Here is a 22,435-nt window from a genome sequence, read left to right as displayed (position 1 = left end):
GCGCGGGTTTCGCGGCGCCCCCGGGGGACCCCCGGCGGCGGCGGCCGCAGCGCCGCGGCGGCGCACGGGCGCCATCGGCCGGAGCGGCGGCGGGAAAGCTGCGGCGCCGCCGCGCGCAGAAGCGCCCGGCCGCTCTGAGGTGCCGCCCCGCCATTGGCCGCCGCGGAGCCGCCAACCGCAGGCCGCCACGCGTGGAGCGCGCGGCCGCTCCGGGGGCGGGAGGCGGGAGGGCGCGTGCAGCCACATCGCCCGTCGGGATTGGCGGGCGGGCGCCGGGGGGCGGGGCCAGCGGCCCGCGGCAGCCTATGAGGGCGCGCCGCGTGCGGCGGGAGGTGAGGGCGGCCTGAGGGCGGTGCTGGGGCCGCTCGGATCCGCTCGGGTCCGCACACCGGGAGAGCGGGGGTCGCTAAATGCTGCCGGGAACGGTGGGATGGAGGCGCCGCCCTTGGCGATCCCACAGCGGCCGGCGAGGATGTGGCGCAGCGAGCCCGCCGGTAGCGCCGTGACTGCACGGGAAGACGTCACGACGCAATTTCTGTCCATGGTTGTCCAGGTGCTTCATCTGGTGAACATCAAAGATGCAAGAAGACGGCGCTAAAACCTGGGCTTTTGGTGCTAGAATTGCCGGTCTGTCCCCATGCTTGGGCGAATTACAGCTGCTCATAGGCTTTATGGGACAGTTATTTTAGTTTTACGAAACTTTTGAGTCTTGAATTGGTAGGTTGTAAGCATAAAGCACTGCTAAGTTCAGTGTGCGGTGGTTACACTGTAAAAGAGTAGCAGTAACTTATGATAAACTAATATCTTCAAGGTTTTGAAGTGTGAGCTTAAATTATAAACTACAATTTTAGAGGATTTGGACGTTGCATTCCTCTGGAAGTCTACTGTTGCATCAGTTGCTATTTGGCATTTGTAAGTGGTCTGTAGGTTGAAAAAATAAAACATATTAAAAGGCCTGCTGGTTTCTACATTCATAAGTTACAGCCTAGAAGTCAATGCCCTGCCTCAACTCAGCTGCCACACAAGTTATCTTGAAAATACAGCAGCTGACAAAAGGAGCAATTTTTTATCTTACTTGGCATATCACTAGAATGGAATGGGACGTGAGCTGAACCAAGTTAAAGCTGTCCGGATTCTGCCAAAATTGTGATCTCAATCCTGCCTGGTTTTGGTATTGATATATATATTAGTTTGATTAACATTGATAATTTGATGATAGGACATAATCAGATTGTACGCTCCATGTTCTCAGTGGGAAAAATTGAGTATGAAAGGTTTTTATTTAGAATCTTGTTCACTGTTTAACATAGCCCTTGATTTGAATATCATCTTGGTGTGTGAAATATTTACTGACTTTGTCCTCTGAGTTTATAAGAGTGGCTATTGTAATCCATTTTTTTCTGATTTATGTTGGAGGTTCTCCAACTGACAGCAGCCTGTCAAGGTAAAGAAGTACTGTCAGGCCCAGTACTTCATGGCAGACTAGGCCATTGCAAAACTGGCTAAAGTAGCTTGCAGAAAAAGTGAGCATGTAAAATGGGGAAGTAGTGTCAGTATTGCTTTTGTCTGCTGGACTGTGAAATACTGAATTAAATGCTTTTTCTTTCATGATGAATTTTATGGTTTATGTGGTTTCTATCTCTCCAGGTCAACCAACTGAAAAAGGATATTAGTAAAGTTGCTAGGCAGTCAAAAGTGCCAAATACCAACGTCCTGCCAGACAGTGGAAGGGAAATGCAAATGCTACAAATATAGGTGAGGTGGGTTTGTTTTTACTTATTTGAGGGAGGAAAGCCTGGAAGGCAGAACCCCTGTGATCCCTGTTCAGCCAAAGATTGCCTGACTGAGAAATCTGCTGAACTGTCAGTTCATTGTGTGGATAGTTGCAACACTGGTAGCCTGATGGATCTTAGGCATGTCAGACTAGATAAACAGGACCTTGGCAAAGGACCATGGTCTGATCTGTCTTCAAACCAACAGGACTGTGCCTGTCTTCCTAGATTAGGGTTGCACAGAATGGCACAGTGAATACAGAGCTGCAAATGGCACACCAAGCAGCCGAGTGATTCATCCCAGACAGCTGTGCTGCCAGCTCCATGCAATTGTCAAATGTACTGGGCACTTGGAAGAGTGTGCCAGCTGTGCAGCTCTTGCAGGGGATTCCTTCCTACTCTCTAAAGGACTGGTTACCTGTGGGAGTGACCATATGAAGCTGAAAATCTTCTGGGCTAAGCACTACTGGTAAGAGCGCTGCTGCCTTTTGCTGAGTGCTCATTCCTTATCTAAGTTAATAACAGGAACACTCTTCTCTTTGCCAGGAGGGTCTCTAGGCAGAAGGCAAGTGGAACACCTCCCCATTATAGGGTCATCTATGGGTTAGATGCATAGAAAAGTGAATGGCACAGGTCTCTTGCAGCTTGTCTGTGAGAAATTGGCCATGCAAATCCCTAGTCATGGGACACACTGAAGGGTCCAGAAAGCACAAGGCCTCACAGAGCACCTATGGTGTAGTTTCTGGGTAAAAGGTATTTTTACCTGATAACATCTGCTGTGTTGCAGAAAAATGCAGGTATTGGTGCACTCGGGTTGTTTGAAAGTGGATTACATTTTCTGCATGCTGTACTTTCATATCCTGATAAGTTGTTAGCATCACTGCTGGTAGACCTGCATGCCCAGGAACAAGCAGACAATTATAGTTCTTAAATAGGCTTCTCTTCAGGAACATTAAGTGTCTTTCCTGTTGGTTTAAGTTGCCAGTGGCTACCTTAACGTCTTCACAGGTTGCCCTGTGTTCTCCAACATCATTAAGTGGTGGGATGTGGAAATCTCTCCTTATATTACACTGTAATTTTCTCCTTTAAAAGGTAGTCTAGACACCAGTAATCCTGTACCTCATTTTGCACATTATGTGAGGCACAGCTGTTAGTCTTAGAAGAGGCATAATCAGCAGTAAATATCAAAAAAGAAAAAGGTCAATGTTCTTCCACAAAAATCATGAAAATGATAAGACATGTCAGACTAAGCTATATAGGGTCTAATTTCTGCTGTTGAAATGTATTACAGTCTCAAAAGTAAATGTGGACCTACTTGGCCTTTCACAGGTTATGAGTTGACACAGGCAGACAGCTGGGAAAACCACAGATTCACAGCAAGAACTCAAAGAGTAAATTTGAGCTAAAAATGTAAGATTTAAAGTGGCACAGTGTCACGCAAGTGTTTTGAATTACTTTTCTGGCAGTTTTCTTGTCAACCTCGGTTATCTTGTTTGCATAATAGCTGATCTTTCACATGATGCTGCCTTGCATGTAATCTTCATGTAAATCACTTCAGTGAACCTCAAAATGACGCTTAAAATATCCATCCTGATTGCATTTCACCTAAATGATTTGCATTTCACCTAAATCTAAAAACAATTTAGAGCAAGAGAGACACTTGTAGAACTTGTCATTTTTTTACTCAGTGTTTGATTTGTCTATTATGATGCTTATTTTAAAATACCTTTCAATAATTTTCAGTCATTGTTACAGAAAGATGATAAAAAGTTTGATGTGAAAATGTTCCACTTCAATACTACTCAATTCTTCTAAGTTAATGAAATATGGTAAATCGCAATAATATAAATACTATTGATTCCTGTATTGCTCACTTGTTTTGCTGCAATGATTTTGAGTGTCTGTCTGGATGACTTCTTTTTTTGCCTTTTCTTTTGCCTTTTCTCTTTTTTTTTTCAGGGACCTGCTTCTTAGTTCTTGGTTCCCTGTTACCCCTCGTTCTGTCACTACCAGCCTTGGTAAAAATTCTCTCTCCATCTTATAAGACCCCTTCATATGTTAAAAGGCTGCAATAAGTGACCCTGGAGATTTCTCCAGGTTGAGAAATTCCCACTCTGTCAGCTTTTCCTCAAAAGGGAGATGTTTTAGTCCTGCCATCATTCCTGTTGCACTCCTCTGGCTTTGCTGTGACAGGTCCATGTCTTGCTTGTACTCCAAGAAAGGAGCAGAATTCCAGAGCTGGACACAGTGCTTCAGGTGAAACCACCACAGTAAAGTAAGGGGGTCCTTCTGGATAACTTCCTGTCCTTCTGGCGTATCAAGCATATTTGGACACTCTATGCTGGGAGGATTTGGGCAGTATTTGTGGTAGTAAGTTAACCAGGACAGAGGCAAAGGAATGTGATTATTTACTGTCAGTAAACTGAGATGCTGGCTGGCACAATGCTGGCCTGTGCCAAACAGAACACTTCCAAGGACTTCTGAACATTCTTTTGGAGCTGGCACATTCTTGGAAGCTGTTTGTGTGCAGCCAGCCTGCTTGGAGAATGTGAGAATTTATTAGTACAGGTGCAGGCACCTCCACATTGGTTGGCCTGAGTGTCTAGGAATATCCCAGACATGCCCAATTTACTGGTATAGGTGTGGCAGTTCAGTGATGTTGGTGCCAAAAATAGCAGGGAACATGTAGGAAAGTCTGCACTCACTGAGGTAAGTGGCCTAAATGCTGACCCTTACTATATTTTTCTTAGAGTTCTACATTGTCAGAATTACTGGATAATGAGATTACTTCAGATGTCTGTGAAGTTGCATCCTAAATTTGAATGACCACCTATCAAATACAGATCTGTAAGTGTAGTTCATATCTAAACCGTAGTTCATATCTACTTTTTCTTTTCTTCAGATTAAATATATACCTATAGAACACTTTCATGGATTTTATTGGTAAATTAACATGGAATAAACTTCAGAACTTTCAGCAAAGTCACATTCTAGTGTTTTCTGTGTGCAAACCCAGTCTTACCAGTGTCAACCCTACAGAGTGCTGATAGCTTTCATGTGACAGGGTGGATGTAACAGAATCTTGACAATGACTGCTGGAGTACCTTACTTTTTCAAAACTAGTCTTTCACTTTTTGTACAGGTGATAGAATGTCCTGCCTCCTGTAGAGGACAATTAAACATGGTGAAGTTCAGTGCATTACTGGCTCTGAGAGGCAAGTATTGAAAGATGCAGCTTAAACAAGTGGCAGAGAAGAAGAGGAACTGTATTTTTCTCAGAGAAGGTGCTGGTGAGGGACGTGTGGAGGAGCAGTTGTGCTAATGGTGCTGTGCACCAGTCACTGGAAACACCAGTTTCATTTTGAGGTTGTTTTGGGGGGTTAGTGAAAACAGATGGAAATACAGATTTCCCAGCATTGTCTGTTTATACTCTAATGCCTGAGTGGATTTGTTCTGGTCTTAATTTATCTTTACTCTGATCCTTTGGCCTGTGAAGAGATCCACTGATCCTACAGGAAAAAAAGAAGGGGACATGGGATGAGCAATCCCCTTGAAATGAGGGTCCCAGTTCCATCAGAGTGAGTTGTCATATGCACAATTGGTCACAAGATGTCGGTGTCAAAGAGCAAGTTGGAATGAAGAGCCTAGGAAGTTGAGATCTCCCCGTTCCCCGTTCTGGGAATACTGCATGGATCATTTGCTGCATTGGCTCTTGGTATTGGAAACTGTTGCGGTATTGCTGGGGCTTGAGGCCATAGGGCAGGTCAGGAATTTTGGTTTGTGCATAAGACCCAACAGAAAGCTGAGAACTTTTTGAGGCAAGGTGAGAGCAGGAAGCAGATAGGATTAGGAGGAGGAACAGATTCTGGCTGGAGGAGTGGGCTATTGCCCTTTGAACATCTATCCTGTGTGGTAGAGTACTCCACTAGGCAAAGGTAAGTATCTTACATGCAGTTTTCAGCTGACTTGTGAAAGCACAGATCTTCCAGGCTGTCACCTGTAAAGAGCCCATTTTTTAATCCAGGATCATGATGCAAGGATTTAAGACTGGCTTGATCTGGTTGCTATGGTCTGTTGCAGTTTACATCAGTGGAAAAACTTCCTAATAAAAACTGCTGTGTGTAGCTGGCACAGCATTTTCCATCTCAGACTGCTGCATGGGAGTCAAGAGCAGGGGAGCTTGTGGGGCCATAGGAAGCCCACTCTTATAATGCTTTAGTTAAAACTATTATTTTGGCCCATCCTCCCTGGGATTTCCAGAAGCTTCAGGAAGCATCTGTTTCCCAGAAATAAAAATATGTCAGGGTAACTCATGCTTTCTACTGGAACATCATTTTCCAGAACTGTAGTTAGGATGTGGTCTCCTTAAGATTCAGTTAGATGCTCAGTACTTCCTTCATTAAAAACCTTTCAAATGGGTTACAAAATAAGAGTAGAAGTCCTAATTCTCTCTCTTCCACCCCTGACTCAAGCTGAGTAACAAAACATGCACCACTATAGATAAAAAATTCTTTCTATTTATAGCAAATCAGAACTAGACTCCTTGAACTGTGAGATTTGTTTTCTAATTAGCATTGCATGTTTTCCAAGATGCTCTTACTTTCTTATGCTCTAAAGGCTCAACCTAGTGTATTTTTCTCCTGTTTCTGTTCCCAAGCACAGGTTTGCATTTGCAGTTTGTTGTGGATTATATGTTTTAAAGCCATGTCATTTCTCTGTCGCTTCTAGCTTGTTTTAGGAGTAAAAGCACCAAGAGATGCTACTTCTTGGTCTTCTGCTATCAAAAAAATCAAGGCATAAGCTATCCTGAAATCTTAAATAATTACATTGGCTAGCTTACACCAAATTTCCTCATATTTGTACAGGTTGCCAAAACAGGAGTCACATTATTTCCTTGAAAATTCCCTCCCTGCTGTCCAGAGCTGCTGTTCCAGCCCGTATGGGCATAGCCAAGCTCACTGCTTTGGGTACCAACGGTGACAAAGCTGTTGAGAAACTGCCAGTGTGAAAGCCTTGGCAAGGCTTATACAATCTGTCCTGATCCAGATTCAACACCATGCAGCTTAAAGCTACTGGAAGTACAAGCAAGTCTGAATTTTCCCCTGCAAGCCTGCAGAACTGTACACTACATTTATGGGACTGTTCCTCAGTGCTTTCCACTTCTCCCTTTTCAGAGCCTCTTACCAGAACAGTACAGTAAGAGTGACCCTCTGTAATTCAACAGACTTTGGCTGTATGTGAATACAGGTGGCAAAGCCATTTTTATGCTTCTTTCCATAAGAAAGCATATTGCTATCTCACCTCATTCTGTGACTGGCAGCTGCTACCAATTTGCGATCAGTATTCTCAGGTGGGTTGTGGGTGAGCATTTCTAAAATCAGTCACATGTAGGCTGGGAAGTGTTAGGCATTTACACTTCAAAAAGAAAGTGTCCTTCAGTACATCTCCTTTCTTTTGGTCTTCCAACTCTCTGACTATTATTGGAAACAGTTCTTTCTTCAAAATCCTGTCTGCCTCCTGTTAGGGAGCTCCAGCCTTACCTCACCTGGCATCTATGGGGGGAGCCCACTGTTTTAGTGAAAGAGCCAGGAATGGAAGCAAACATCTATGATAGTATTGGCATTGCATTACCTGCTGTTACATTGGCCTTGTGATTGTAAGGCAGCTTTTAACTTGTGATTCATCAAAACTTTGTATTTGTCATGTGCCTGTCTGAGATGGTCCAGCTTGGGAACAAATTTTATGTTATTCTTTGGCTGTTTGAGCAGGGCCTATGTAGGAGGGGACTGTAGATGCCTGAAGTGACTGTGTGGAAATCCCATGTTTTGAGCCTGCTGGTGATGCCATGAGGAAATAAAAACCACACACAGGATCATACAGATAAAGATGCAAATACAGTGCCTGTGTCTAATTTGGCTTTATGTTGGGACATCAAATTGCCTTGCATTTCTTAAAATTTTGTGCCTGACAAACAGTCCTACTTCACTAATACTGTACTTCACTAATGCTGTACTTCACTAATACTTTTACTCCTTCAATTTTGAGTATCCTCCTTTTGCAAATGAATATTTAAGTAGAACTTTCTAAACATGGAAACTGATGAAAATGGGGAGACAAGGTTGTTCTATAAGAAAGGCTAATACTTTTTATTTCCAAACCCTTCTTCTCATGCTTCTGGAAAGACTTTCCTGATTGAGCAACATCACTGGAGAGCGAGGCATTTTTAACCTAACTTGTTACTTTGTGCTGAAAGTGACTTCCCTGCACGAAAAATCAAGAAGAAAATACAGGTAGAGACAGGAAGACAACAACAAAGAATTGAACGATTACAGGAGTAAATTTCCGTTCACAGCTTTTGAAGCCATCTTTGCAATACTCCCGGATCTCATTGTAAGGGCACAAAAGGAGAGCGAAGCAGAGAGCACTGAGGAACAGAACTGCTTGGGAGAGGAGGGGATTCTTTGCAGACACGAAGGAGAAGTGGGCTATCAGGCTGCAGTTTGCCAACAGGCTCTAGCTGCTCCGGCCGGGGCTCGTTCTGGGGCGGGCGGGCACCAGGACCCCGCCGGGACCCCCGCGCCGGCCGCCGCTGGCCGCGGTGCTGAAGCTTCAAGGGACGGAGATGGACGGGGGGCATCCAGCAAAAGGAGTTTTGAGTCTTTTTCGTGGAGGCGAATGATGAGGAATTCCGCAGGCTGGCTTATGCTGAGGTGGTGGCCGCGGTAGGTCTGTGCGGGCTGCTGGTAAAGCTTTGGTAGTCGGACTGCCTCGTTGGCAGTGCTTGTAGCTGGGATATCGGTTCAATGCAGACAAGCCCAGACAAGGAGCTAGGGCATAAGTCTGGCTTTGACAGTGTAAAGAGTTTAGACTGAAGCGTATCCAAGGCTGCAGCCTGCATCCTGAAAGGAAATTGAAGTAATGGCACAGTTGGGGTCTCGCATATTACAACTCTTTATTTCCTGCAGCAATGAAATGGCCACATTCTCATTCACCCTACCACACACACCCCCACCTACCCTCCTTTCCCCCCCCAACTCAAAAAAAAAAAAAAAAAGTAGTATCATTTGCTTGTTTGAGAATAGTGTTTTTTAACAAAAAGAATCAGATTCTTTGTGCCCTGTTTCAAATCTGTTGCATGGTGCTAACTGGAGCCATTGCAGCAAAAACATTGCTTGGAATCAGCAAGAAACTTAATGAGGCTGTTAGCTGGATTTTGTAAGATAAACAGGAATGAGCTGTGTGTGTTTTTCAAGGTGGAAAAGGTATAAGAGCAGGAATGCTTTGTTTAAAAGCATTTAAAAACCTCAGCTCTTCAGGTCACTTTTAATGTGTATCCTTGACCACATGTAGTTACTGGAAAACAGGAGTATACACAGTTTATGGCCATGTTTAAGATCATGATCCTGCTGGCTAAGGCACAGAGTGAACAGCTGGGAGTAAGCTGCTGCTGGGCTGAGCATTAATGTGCTCACCAGCACAGTGCAGGTATGAGGTACTGCTCATCATCTCTCAGAGTGGGTCAATCCTTGATCTTCCTGGGTGTCCATCTTCTGACTCTCTGCATTTCTCAGAGGAATTTGGTTCTTTTTTGGTTGTCATTAGCCAGAAATATTTACATGACTGTTTCTGACTTCACAGCTTTTTCCTTTGGGTTTTATTTGGGCTTTTTCATTTGCTCATCTTGCTCATTTTAGTTTGCTCCACTGACAGGAAATATTTCTGACTAAACTTAAGGCAAGGGACCAGGCAAGTCTCAGGTCAGATTCAGCTAAACCTCAAATGGCTATGAGCTCCAGTTCCACTCTTTGAGGGTTTGATCTCTTTTGGTCATTGATGCCATTGTTTTATTGATAATTAGGTTGAGTCTCCACTTACATCTCTGTCTAATGGGCTGCAACAGGGTTTGGAGTCTTAATGGCAGCCCTCAAACCAAAATCTGGTATCACAGGACATGCAAACACCAGTCTATTTAATACCCTGACTATACAACTGGACCTCTAATATCATCACAGCCTACCTTCTTGATCATTTTTAGCCTCTTTAGTATTTTATTAGCATCTCATTTTGGGCAGTGATGGAGATATAATGCAGAGCTTGATATAGAACAGAGTTCAATGAACTTTTGGTCTGACATGGTAGGGCTGTATTTTTGATATTCCAAGTCAGGTTGTCAGCTGATTTAGAGCACCAGAGACAGTTCTTAAAAGATAAGAATTCAATATCCTAGTTTTGTTCATTGACAGGTTTTGCAAAAGCATACAGGTGCCTGAAGTCTAAATTAAAATGAAAACATTTAAAAATAAAATGCATAAAGTTTAACAAAGACAAGTGCCAGATTTTATGTCTGGCATGGGACAATCCTGGATGTATGAACAAACTGGGGAATGAGAGGCTGGAAAGAAGTGCTGTGGAAAGGGACCTGGGGGGTTGATGGCAAGCTGGATGTGAGGGCACAGCATCGCCAGCTGGGTAAGGGAGGGGATTGTCCTGCTCTGCTCTGGAGCAGCTTCACCTAGAGTCCTGGGGGCAGTTTTGGGCACCACACTATAAAAAAGATATTAAGTAATTAGAGAGCATTTACCATTACATAAAGGAGGGGATGAGACATATCAGTAAGCATAGGCTGTCTGAGGTGCTCAAAGTCCTTTCCAAATGACTCTTAAGGCAGTTTGGAAGTGGTTCTTCACTACATAAAATAATGATTATAATAAGAGCTACTATGTTGACTTCCTTTCCTGAATTCAGGGAGAGCCCAGAGTAGGAATCCTTAGTGCATTATTTCCTTATCCTTGTTTTTACAAAACTGAGCTCACTTCCTGTTCAAATAGACATTTTCCACTCACACTTCACAGCTGTAGGGCAAGATACATGACTTGAAATCACAGCCATCTTCAAAATAGTACAGTTATTCCAAACAGCACAATAATTCCAGTGAAAGAGCACAATAATTCACAATGGTACAATTAATCAAGAACATTCACTGTGGAACATCCACTCAAAGGTCTTCAACAGCACTGGGATTCTGGACCCTGCTCTTTTACTCCACTGAATTTTTAGGATAAAGTGCAAGTGACTCCACAGCTTTTATCCCTGTATACTACAGTAGGTTTGAAAGAATCCTAACTCTCAACTTCAATGTCTGTAAAATAGGAATCATCAAAGGGAGGATTCCATTTCTCTTTACCTGCTTCCTGCAGGACCATTGCTTGCCATGGAAAGACCCGTGGCTCTCCAGCCAGTCTGGGCATGAAGCAGATGACCAAAATGCCTGCAAGTCATCTTACAAGGTAGCATGGTATCTTGGTAATGATGTGTGAGGCTGCAGCTTTTAACTATTCTAAACCCTCTTTCTTTGGGCTTAACATCTGCAGGGCATTCGAGGGGCAGTGGGCCAGGCTGTTACAGAGCTCCAACAGAACAAAACTGGAGCAGAATCCAGCAATCTTGGATGATTTCAAGTGTTAAGATTCCAAAGAATGAGTTAGCAATCAGAAACATGGGGCTTTATGTCAGGGGGTACATCTTGCTGCAAAAAATGGAGGTCAGGCTCCAAAATAGGTCTGAGCAAAGTTCAGCATTGAAGTGGGCAAGAAGTAACCTGAAACCATTCCATCTTGTGGAATACTCCTGAAGTGAATTCTGTTTCTGCTTCTGGCCCCTAAATGTCACTGAAATGGTGACTTTTCTTTGTTGCTTGTTTTCAGAACTAACAAAGATGGGAAAAGCATTCCTATTCTCAGTTGGTAGCATTAGTGACCAAAGGTTATGTTCACTTTTGTTCCTTCATGTCCTTGTTTCTTCTCAGTGTTCAGATTGGCATACAGGGCATACTTGTTTGGAATGTTGTACTCTTGGATCCTTTCAGGAGTGGGTTTTTTAAATTAGCTTTCCAGAAGATTGCATACATTTGCAAACTAACTGAGAACGACTGCTACTGTGATGTCAGCAGAAAGTGGCCTTGCCATGCTACTGCCAACAATGTTGCTATGGTGCATGGAACACCTGACTGACAAGAGCACCCCTTTGATATGATTGTTGCAAGAGGGTTCTCCTGATCCAAGGGTTCTCAGCTGATAATCTGCCCCTTGGCCCTGGAGGTGCCATATTTTCCCTTTTCAGTGCACAACCTGCAAAACTGCTGCCTAGCATCACTAGAAATGTTCAAGCACATATTTGCTGCAGTTAGTACTTTTTTTCCACTGGCCTATGCTTTCTACTCTTGCCCAGACAAAGTCTGGCTGGTGACTCACCTAGCAAGTAAGTAGTTTTTTACTTAGGTGCATCTGATCTAGCTTTTGTATCCATGTGTTGTTCATGCTATCCCTTAGTAACTGAGTTGATTTTGAAATGAAAATGCCATTAAGATACTAGGACTTTGTAAAGCTCATGTCAAGAGCTTCAGCCAAAAATGGGGTGTCTGTAGCTCTCTCATGGGGTGTGGGCAGCTTTTGTAATTGAACTTGCAGGGGTTCTTTTCCGTGCATGTGTTGTCCTGTGGCAGTGGGGTCTCTAATTTCTTCAGCTGATGGTTCAACAAAGACAACTTCCAAAATGCAGACTGGCAGAGCTTCTGAGAAGTCTGTCTAAAGACTCTGCAGTTATCTCCAGAACTGAAGTAAAGCAACTTATTTTCTAAATTCTGTGATTAAGAGATTTCATGGTCTGACTTTACAATGGCTTGAAGAAAAGAACAACCTAGTATATTGCTCTGTTTTCTTGCTTGCTATGTAAAAGAATCGTTGCTACTGGAGTGACATCCTGGAAGAAGAATGCTCTTTATTTAGGCTGACTCATTCTGTGGGATTCCCCACAACAGGCAGTTTTCTAACAATATCTCTTATTTTCCCTTGCCCATTACAGGTGAAGTCGCACATAGATACAGAAAAGCCCATGCTTCGGTGAGTGACAAAGTAGCCTCTGATATTCCAAGCATTTGGGAATCATGGAGCAAGCCATGAACTTTGCCTGCTGCAATAGGAGCCAGCCTTGTAGCCTGAAAGGAAGTTCCATTTCAGTGTCTGTGCATCAGCAAAAAAGGGGCTGTTTTGTAATTTTTTCTTGAAGAGCTTATAAGTAGATGAAAGTCTGTTTTTGCAGACAGAAAGTTGCTTGCTATTTGTTTTTAGCCACGGTGTAATGAATTGTTTACATCAATATGCAGTTCTGTCTACTTAGCCCACTCTAATTTAGTCCCATTTATGAGGGGGTTTTGGCATGGCTTGAGATTGGAGAAGGGTCTCTTTCTTTCCTCAACTCAAGACTGCACTTATGGAATACAGCCCACTGGATGTTTTTTTTCCCAGTCATGGTCCTCCTAGATAAGGAAGAAAGCACATTTGCATTTCTAACCAGATACGAATGAAGAGTGTGGCAGACAAAATATCATGTGGAGATGCAGGCTTTCCTCTGTAGCTCTGGAAGGTTTCAACTTTCAGCCATTGGATTTGTACAACTAATATCAATCTTTTCGCCTGGATGAGAGTCTTACTCAGATGAAAAAGCAGCAAGATCAGTCAGTGCACTTTGAAAGGGCCCATCTGATGCAAAGCTGTCAATGAGAACATGAGGTGAGAGCAGGCCCAGCCACTGCCAGCTCTGAGTCCCAGCAGAACCCCAGCAGACCACAAAGCAGCCTCAGCATTGGCAGCTTGGAAGAAGGGGTTGGTAGCAGCAAGCAGCAGCCAGCCAGCCCTGGATGCTTGCCTCTTCCTGGGACCAGACCATTCATCCTGTATCAGAGCCAAACTGGCTGTAGGCTGCTCCTGAGGGGAATTGTAGCTGTGCTGTGAACTGCACAGCCTGGTGGGACTGGCCACCTTGAGTCTGTGCAGGCGTAGAGAAGCACCAGAGAGAGGGGAGTGGTGGTGTCACTGCTGAGGAGGCTGCTCTCCTGCGAGACTTGCAGCTAAATATTAATTAACTGTCCTGGATTTCCTGGAAAGCACAACAGCCCTGATTTTTCAGATGGCTGGTGAGGTTAGCCACTCTAGTTTCCTGAACAGGGGATCCCCAGGGGAGGTTGAGAGAGCTGCCAGGAGCCTGCAGCTGGCACAACAGTGGCTGACAGGACTTGGGTGTTTCAGGAGCAATGGGGGCCAAATGTCCATCCCCCCAGCCCCATAAGAAGTTCCTGGGCAGCACCAGCATCCAGGGCAGGAAAACAGGCTTTGGCACATCTGATCATGCAGAAGTGCATGCAGGAAGGGCACTGAAGCTCTTCCAGCTTGACCAGGGAGCAGCAGTACCCGATGGGGAGAAAGCCATGGCCTCTCTAAGCTCTGCACCCACCACGACTGATGCAGCTGTCTAGGGAGAGCTCTAGGGGATCCTGCTGCCCCCCAGGTGTAAGCTGCAGGCTGTGCCCTGCTTTTCCAGTCCCAGGTAGCAGCAGTGAGCACAGCTCTGGGAGCTGAGCCCAGGAACTCCTTCACTTAGTGCCAGAGCTGCATTCTGGGAGGAGGTGAGTAGTTATACACTATATATAGGTGTGTATCTGTACACTTATCTATTTATCTGACCACTTAGAGCAGTATAAATCAGAGGGTTTTTCCTCCAAGCTCGGTGTTCACAGCCCACCCTTGTGGCCAAATCCAAATTCTTTCTCAACTGTTCAGTGTTTGGACAGTTGGCATGGGCTGATCCGTGTTTGTGCTGGATGTTGTAATTGCCTGGGCTGTTGAGAGTTTTCAAGCTTATTTTCTTCCTCTAGTTCTCCCCCTTTCTGAACAGAAGGGCCAATAATTAAACACTCTTTGATTTCCAGGTTGTTGTAGCCTAAAGAGGAGCTGCCATCTCCCAAGGGAGAAAGATTTGAGAAGTCAAAGAATACCCCTTGTTTCTTTGCAGGATGTTTGAGACATATGAAAGTCTAGCTCTTTCAGCTAGAAACTTGCTGTTTTTGGCTTGAAACAGATTTAAATGTCCAAAGCCACCTGAGTAAAGCTGAGGGCAGTAGGAGGATCACCCCTCACAGCCCAAAGGTCTTTTTGAAACCTCAACTTTCAGAAGAAAACTTTGGCAAACCCACAGCGGGCAACATTTCACAAAAGTCAGAAAAGCACTTCTGGGTTTAAGAGCATTTATGGAATTAAGGGAATTAAGACTGAAGGTTTATTTTTTCCAAATTCCAGGGTGTTTGACACAACAAGAGGAAGGAACATGTACATGTACATGTACATGTACATGAGAAGCCATGGCCTGTCAGAGGAAGGGTCCCTCCCCAAGATTAAAGCTCAATTTTGGGGTTTACAAGGGTAGAAAGAGTTTGATAGGGAAACTCATGAGATTTCTTTTCTACTTAGTTTATTGGCAAGGATTATTGATTAGTAAATGTAAGAGTTTAGGGGTTGCTATGTTTGGTCTTTTTGCCTTTATTAAATAATGAAATTAAAAAATGTTACATTCAAACCAGACAGAAATTCAGAAAAGTAGAACTGACCAATTGAATTAGAAATAAAGGATTTAAAATGCCTGGTTTATTTTCTCACTTCCAGGATGACTGCCACAATGAGAGGAAGGAACACTTCTGAGAGAAGCCATCACTTGCAGGAAAAGAGAACATCTTTTGTCAAGACTTAAAGAAGAATTTTGGGGCTAACAGGACTTAAAGATGGAATAGGGAACTGAATAAGCTTTATTATCTGCTTTTGTCATAAATCTACAGTCATGTACCACATTCCAGATGTCACCTGACCTGTTTTTTTAACATTTGTTTTCTTTTTTCTACTTAATTATGTAATTGTGTTTTGAATAATGAATGTAAGAGGGGTTGGGTTGGTTATGTTTTATGATGTGTTTTTATAATGTTTTATAATATGTTTTATTATCTAGTTTACTATAAGTAAACCATATAATATAAGTTTTATTAAATTTCATAATATGTTTTTTGTTAGTTAAACCCAAATTTCTTTGCTTCCTTCATGTTCCAAATGCAGCACTGATTTGGAAAAAACACAGGCACTCACTTTCTTCCCTTTGGAAAGAACCCAGCCCCTTGCTCAGTAGGTGGGAGTATGAAGGTCGATCATTCTTCCTCCAACCTGTGGGATTTTATAATTTCTTCCTAAGAATTCTGAAACATAAGCTTGAAACTGCAAACCCTTCAAGCCTGGGGACTGACCCAGGTTTAACTTGCTGTTGCATGGAAGCTCCTTTGCTTTCCAGTTCAAATGTAAATGTTTCCTTCATTTTGCTATTTCAAATCCTTTTGGCATGGTGTTCCCTGGGGGTGGATGCCAGGGTGTTGCCTAGTTTATTTTACCACCCTGTGCTGCTCCCTGTGTTCCCTGTGGTGCTGCAGCCCCTGCTTCTGTGGCTCCCCTCATTCCTGGGAATCTGATTAGCAGCACACAGCACTCAGGTTTCAAGCCTCTAAAGACAAGCAGCAGTTTTTAGTCCAGTGAGACACAATGAGTCAGCCCCAAATCCCACTGCACCATCCGTGGTCTCCTGCCTGCCTGCTTGTTTGAAATGAGATAACTTTCCTGATTATTGGTTTTAATTAACTTTTTGATTAATTGTTTTAACAAACATAAGTAGTGTATTAGTCTTTAGCCGTGCAATTTTCCATTTTAGCCAGCGCGTAGCTAAGTTTTTTTTACTAGCTGTTATTGTTAGAGTGTGATTATTAGATCTCAAAAAACTTTAAGCTGAACTAACTCTGATAAGCTCCACTGATAAAAAGCCCTTGGGAGTAAAAGGCTGGATACCTGGAATCCAGAATTTATAGCCCTCCAAGGACATGTGGAAGTAACCAGAAGTTAAAGAAGAGACTAATAAAAGTGATTCAACATGTTCTGGAGACCCTCTGTCTAGGAAAAAGATAATAAGAAAACTAAAAATGTGGACTAACTAGCATGAGAAGTGAGAAATCAATACACAATAGAAGATAGAATAATAATTGATGCAAAAAATTGTGTAATATATAACAAATGAATATTACATTCTTTGCTAAAAATGTATAAAAACCGGAAAAGTTTTGAAAGTCATGTGCATCTAGGTGGAGCACGTCACCCTAGAATAAACTAATGCCTTCTCCCTAATACTACAAAAACAGTGTCAGAGAGTTTCATTTATCTTTATGGTTTTGGCAACATACTGGCAAAGTCTCTGGGAATCAGCTGACAGCAAAACTCCAGAAACTGTCAGTGACTAAGAGCAGGAGTGACTGCGGGAGCAGGATGACAGACATTCAGTGGGAATAGTGGCAAAGTGAGAAACATCCTCATGCACACACAAACCAGACTGCTGGACTCTTCCTCCTCCTGTGGTGTGTAAGCTCCCATCTTCATCTTTGTTACCCAATAAGGTTTAAAAATGGGATTCAGAGTGTTTACAGCCATCTGCCAGGAAAAACAGGAGAATCATCCCTATTCCATGCAAAGACAAAATGCAGAGTCCAGGCTGGCAGTGGACTGACACACAAAAGGCTGGCAACAAGCCAAGGTTCAAAGCCTGGCTGGGGACACGTTGGTGCTCAGCCCTCCTGTGGAAAGGAATCAAACACCAGTGACCTTTGATGTTTTATTTTGGTTTGGTTTGGCTTTTGGTGCTTATCTTCCTACAGAAAAGAGGATCTGATGTTCTAGGTTTCTCAGCCATTCAAGAAGTGTGAAATAATAACAACTACTTAGATACAATACAACATTTCCAGCACTTGCACCTGCAGGTGATTTTGGGCTCAGAAGGGCAGGCTCAGCTCAGTAATTAATAAGAGCCCCTGCTATAAGGGTAGCCAATGCAATGAAGAATTCTTGAGCAGTTCACCAGCCTCCATCCTGTGGCTGCCTCTGCTGAAAAATGTAGACAAACACTCCAAATATTAAATGTTTCTAAGAAATAATTTTCTTCATGATTGGCCATTTAGATCACACACCTACATAAGCACTGATATTCAGCCTAAGAAAGCAAAGGGATAGAGAACTATTCTTACTAGATCCAGAAAGCATAGGGCTATATGTCATCTAAAGGAAAGGTAAATACTGGAACTGTCAGGGGCTTGAGGGTTTTTTTTGTTATTTTATGGGGTGTGGGTTTTTTGTTTTGTTTTTAATTACCTGTGACTTCTCAGTTTAAAAATAAAAAGAACAGACAAAGATCTGAGCCTTCACTATTTGTCTAGTTTTGAAGCCATTTTAAATGGCTCCACACAAGTTTTTTCCAAGTTGGAGGGTTCTCCAGACCCAAGATTGTCACTGATCAGTGCATGAATCCACCAAGAACAGTGGAGAGAGAGCAGCTGGTCCAACTCGGATTGTGAAATCCAGGAGGCTGCATATTGTTATACTGCAAATCATCTCTATGTGTCAGACCAAAAGAACAATTCTAAAGAATTGTTTGATTAGATTAGGAACTTTCAAGTTCTTTGGATCTACAGCCACAGATTTTCTCACTCACTAATGATTATTAGTTAATTAATGTAGCTGGACATCAGAAAATTGCCCCAAAGCACTGCATAGACCCAGCGGAGGACACACTGTTGGCATTCTATAGCTCTATAGCTAACATTTGAAGTATACTTTTCTGGAAAATATCCAAAAAAATGCAAACCATTTCCCTTATAGATCTTCCATGTTACTTTTCCTGAGGAAACCAACCATCGAACAGCAACTTAAAATTCTGCAATGCCTTCTAACACCATATTTAAAATTCCAGTTTAAAGGGAAATAATGTCCAGAATTCTAGGAGTATTCCAACAATGCACTTATTGCTCGTCATCACAGTATGAATATGTCAACCCATGTCACAGATTTTGTAGATAAACACACACACAAAAAAATTTTGAAGAGTACGAGATTCATTTAGAACATATATTTTCCAAACAAAACACCTAAATGGCGGATGGCGAAAAAAGCAATTCTAATAGGCACTGGGAAAACACATCAACGAAAATTTCCTCGCAGACGCGACCGCTGCTGGCACCAGCTCCGGCTCCAGAGGGCGGCCCGAGGAGCCGGCGCTCCGCTCGTCCCGCCCCGCCGCGCCGCGCTCCCTCCCCGGGGCCGCCTCTCGCTCCGCCCCGGCCCCGGGACCGCCTCTGCCCTGCCTTCGCCCCGGGCTGCCCGCCCTTCCCTTCCCTCCTCCCGGCCCCGGGCCGCCTCTCCGGCCCTGCGGCCCGCCAGCGGCAGCGACGTGGTGCCGTGCCGTGCCGTGCCGTGCCGTGCCGTGCCGTGCCGTGCCGTGCCGTGGCGGTGGCGCAGCCATGTGGCTGGCGGCGCTGGCGGCGCTGCTGGCGGCGGCGGGGGCGCAGTACGAGCGCTACAGCTTCCGCAGCTTCCCGCGGGACGAGCTGATGCCGCTGGAGTCGGCCTATCGCTACGGGCTGGACCAGTACAGCACCGAGAACTGGCCCGAGAGCGTCAGCTACCTGGAGGTCAGCATGCGGCTGTACCGCCTGCTGCGCGACAGCGAGGCGTTCTGCCACCGCAACTGCAGCACGGCCGGGCGGCCGCCCGCCGCGCCCGCCGCGCCCGCCGGCGCCGCGCTGGAGGAGCTGCGCCTCCTGTCCGGGGTGCTGCGGCGGGCGCAGTGCCTGCGGCGCTGCAAGCAGGGGCTGCCCGCCTTCCGACAGGCGCAGCCCGGCCGCGAGCTGCTCGAGGAGTTCCAGCGCCGCGAGCCCTACAAGTACCTGCAGTTCGCCTACTTCAAGGTGAGGACCCCCCCCCCACACACCCCCAGCCTCTCCTTGATCCCTCCTCCTTTCTCCTCCCATCTCTCTGCCCTGCCTCTGCTCCCCCCGCCTCTGTCGGAGGCTCTCCTCGAAGTCGCGCCTGGTGCGGTGCCACCCTCCAGGCACGCCAAGCGCGCCTGTCGGTGTCGCGGTGGAGGCGGACAGCTTGGTGTGTCCCAGGACAGCCTCGACAGACCCCAAATGCCTCGTTCCCCCAATGCTAGAAAAACCTCCTGGCCTGCCGACCTCACACCTGGCCCTCGGAGCAGGTTACTCTGGGCCACAACCTCATTCCTCATCACCTCCTCCACACCAGTTCTCATCTGCCTCATCTTCATTTCTTCCCTGCCCCATGGTCAATCCTTGCCCTCTAGGCTGCCAACCCTACACTTTGTAATTCTCTCCTTGACAAACCTTTCTGCTGTTTCCTCCCACTCCTGTAACCCACAGTGGGATTAGTGTGTGCCTTGTCTTTCCCCCTGCTTACCCACATACCATCCAGCTCGCTCTTCACCCGTTTTTTACAACTCATCCAGCACGTGCCCTAGAGTGAGCCCTTCCAGTTCTTCCTAGACATCTGGCCACTGAACACTGCCTCTGTGTCCAGTAGCTGTGTCATTCCTGCCCCTCTCATCTTTCCATCTGCCTTACTTTCTAACCTTCTCTGGAACCTTTTTCAGACTCTTCATGTCACAGCTCTGCTATTGCAAATGATCTCCACTACTTCTTCTCCTTCAGCGTGTCCACCTTCTTCACTTGCTCGTTTCTGGTCCAGTTCTTTCAAGTGCAGCAGCCCCCAGCCTGTGACTTGCAGATAGTCTCATGCCTGGAAAACTCCAGTTTCATTACAGCTGCAAGAAGGAACAAAGCAAAAATTGGCTGCTGAAGTGAGACACTATAGTGCGAACCCTGGAATGGTATTTACCTTTTGCTCTTGGGTCAGCCACGCCTGGGGACACGCTCCTCTCATAACAGATTTCATCCATTTTTCTAGCTTTTCATTCTTCTGTCCAGGGTCTAATTGATTATTTCTCTCTTCTCATCTTCCCCTTCTGTTCTCTATATCAAGGTCCATCCCTCCTGCCATCCCCTCAGATACTGCAATTATTTCCATTTGAAATAAACAGGGCCTCTCTGTGGGGAGGAAACAAGCTGAGCTCTGGTTAGATTGTTTTCTCTTTTAGGGATTCCCTTCCAATGTATCCCAGTATACATTACATAGGGTTGTTTGCTTGTCCATTATTTTGAGGTTGCCTCTTGAAAACACACATCATCTAAACTGTTGCTGCCCTGTTTTTAAGAGTGCTGTTTCCTCAGCAGTTTTTTCCAGACACTTGCAGGGAAATGTGTTCTCATAAAAACAGAACAGGATACACATGCAGTGTACCACACTGGTGTCTAATGCTTTCCTTAAGACCATACAAAAGAACTTAACTTGATATATTAAAGCCTCTGCCTTTTTTTTTTTTTAACTGAGAGAGCAGGAATTCCTCGAATTCTCAAAGCCATATATGGATACCAATATGACATCACCGCAAATGTTTCCTCTTCTTAACTATTAATTCCCCCCTTGTGGCACGTACAAAGTTTGCACTGTACGGATAGCACCGAATATAATATCTTCTTATCATTTTGAATACAGTCAAGTAACTGCCAGGTGTGAGAGGGAAATTGGAGGAATCCCTCCCCTCCCTTTTAACTATTTTTTCAATTACATTTGCATTAAGTTTGAGCAGCATGGTTTGGTGGTTTTGCCTTTTGTGTCTGTTGTTGATACTGTGTCTCATACTGGATTTGCAGTCCAGTTCTGAGCCCTTATCTCTCCCGGGGAGTTCTAAATAGGCCTTCTAGAACTACAAACTGTTGCACCCAAAGGACTTTTTCCTGGCTGGTGGTTTCTGTGAAAGGAATGTCCTTTCACCCACCCCTCCACCCTCCCAACAGCATTTAGAGTAGAGGAAGAAGCCGGAGGGAAATGCTTTATGTAATTTTTTAGAGTAACGATGTATGTATTCAGGTGGGCTCCGCAGAGAAATTTGCCACGTTGTAAGATTCTGGGAGTAGCTGTTCCTGCACTGCTGCTTGCTCCTCTGGAGGGAGCTTTCTCAGAGCTACTGAGTTCATTTAGGAGTGTGTTTCTACAAAGCCTTTTTAAAAATTTTTTTTCTAAGAGGTGAAAATTGAAACCAAGAGTGAATCATGGACCTAAGTAAAAATGAGACTTACCAGCCTACCAAAGAAGCAGGTTTACAGCTGCAGCACAGAAGAAACCAGGCATTTGACGAAAGTGCAGCTGGGATTTTTCCCTTTGCATTTAGCACGGTGGGGGCGGACTGGAAACACGTAGTTTTGGGACAGCCAGGAAGGGCAGCTGGCAGAGCTCCTGGGCTGGGACACTCCTAGCAGCACAGCAGCAGTGGATGTGTTGAAGTTTTGCTCCTGTGCAGCCATCTCTCAGGTTCCTTTCCAAAATCAATGGGCACCTTTTGTGGGTGCAAGCAGAAGGGTGTGTGTGCACACTGCGATTCTTGCTAGTGGTTTCAAACATGTACTGCCAGAAACTATTTCACGTGTGAGGTGTAGCTCTGTATCACCTGTACATCAATACACTGAACAGCCTAGAGAAAAGGTTTTAACAGTTCACAAATACCTCAGACTTGCTTTCTCTCTCATTCTTCCTAACTATATGCATATATATACTATATAATTTATGAAAATATGCATGTGTGTGTGTATAGATATAAAATTTTAAGAAATCATAAATGGCATGCACACAGAAGTACATATGTGTTTGGTACATGCAGTTGTAAATGAGAAATGCACACTTCACAAAGTATATCTAACAGGGATTAAAGTTAGTTTAAAAATGGGCACAGAAAGTTGCTTTAGGATACATTTTTTGACCAAGTCTCTGCAGTATGTTCTAACTTTGCAATGCCACCAAGGAAGATATATTATTGTAATAATGTCCTCTGTCTGTGCTGCTAGGCAAGTA

The 22,435-nt window shown here is 44.5% G+C and overlaps 1 protein-coding gene and 1 long non-coding RNA gene across 7 annotated transcripts in view; both read left to right on the top strand.

The window, feature by feature from the left end:
• The first annotated feature begins 286 nt into the window (after positions 1–286).
• LOC110479181 (uncharacterized) lies at positions 287–18,771 on the top strand. 3 transcript variants are annotated; one of them, XR_014953297.1, is made up of 4 exons: positions 289–1,755; positions 10,923–11,059; positions 12,633–12,670; positions 15,266–18,771. It is a non-coding gene; the product is annotated as an uncharacterized LOC110479181 (long non-coding RNA). The 3 variants fall into 3 exon arrangements; XR_002466885.3 differs by lacking the exon at positions 10,923–11,059 and having other exon boundaries at positions 287–2,241; XR_014953296.1 differs by lacking the exon at positions 10,923–11,059 and having other exon boundaries at positions 293–1,755.
• A 50-nt stretch (positions 18,772–18,821) lies between these two features.
• CRTAP (cartilage associated protein) overlaps positions 18,822–22,435 on the top strand; it is a 43,999-nt gene continuing 40,385 nt past the window's right edge. Inside the window, exon 1 of one of the 4 annotated variants that reach the window (XM_021546262.4) lies at positions 18,822–19,419. In XM_021546262.4, the coding sequence (XP_021401937.3) occupies positions 18,973–19,419 (447 nt within the window). In that variant the 5' untranslated portion in view covers positions 18,822–18,972. The remainder of the gene's footprint in view (positions 19,420–22,435) is intronic. The other 3 variants (XM_085573406.1, XR_014953295.1, XM_085573405.1) reach the window with 3 other exon arrangements.

The sequence above is a fragment of the Lonchura striata genome, chromosome 2 (assembly GCF_050655825.1).
Source record: "Lonchura striata isolate lonStrDom1 chromosome 2, ASM5065582v1, whole genome shotgun sequence".
In the NCBI taxonomy this organism is placed as follows: domain Eukaryota; kingdom Metazoa; phylum Chordata; class Aves; order Passeriformes; family Estrildidae; genus Lonchura; species Lonchura striata.
Note: the sequence above shows the minus strand (reverse complement) of the source record. Positions and strands in the feature narration are given on the sequence as shown.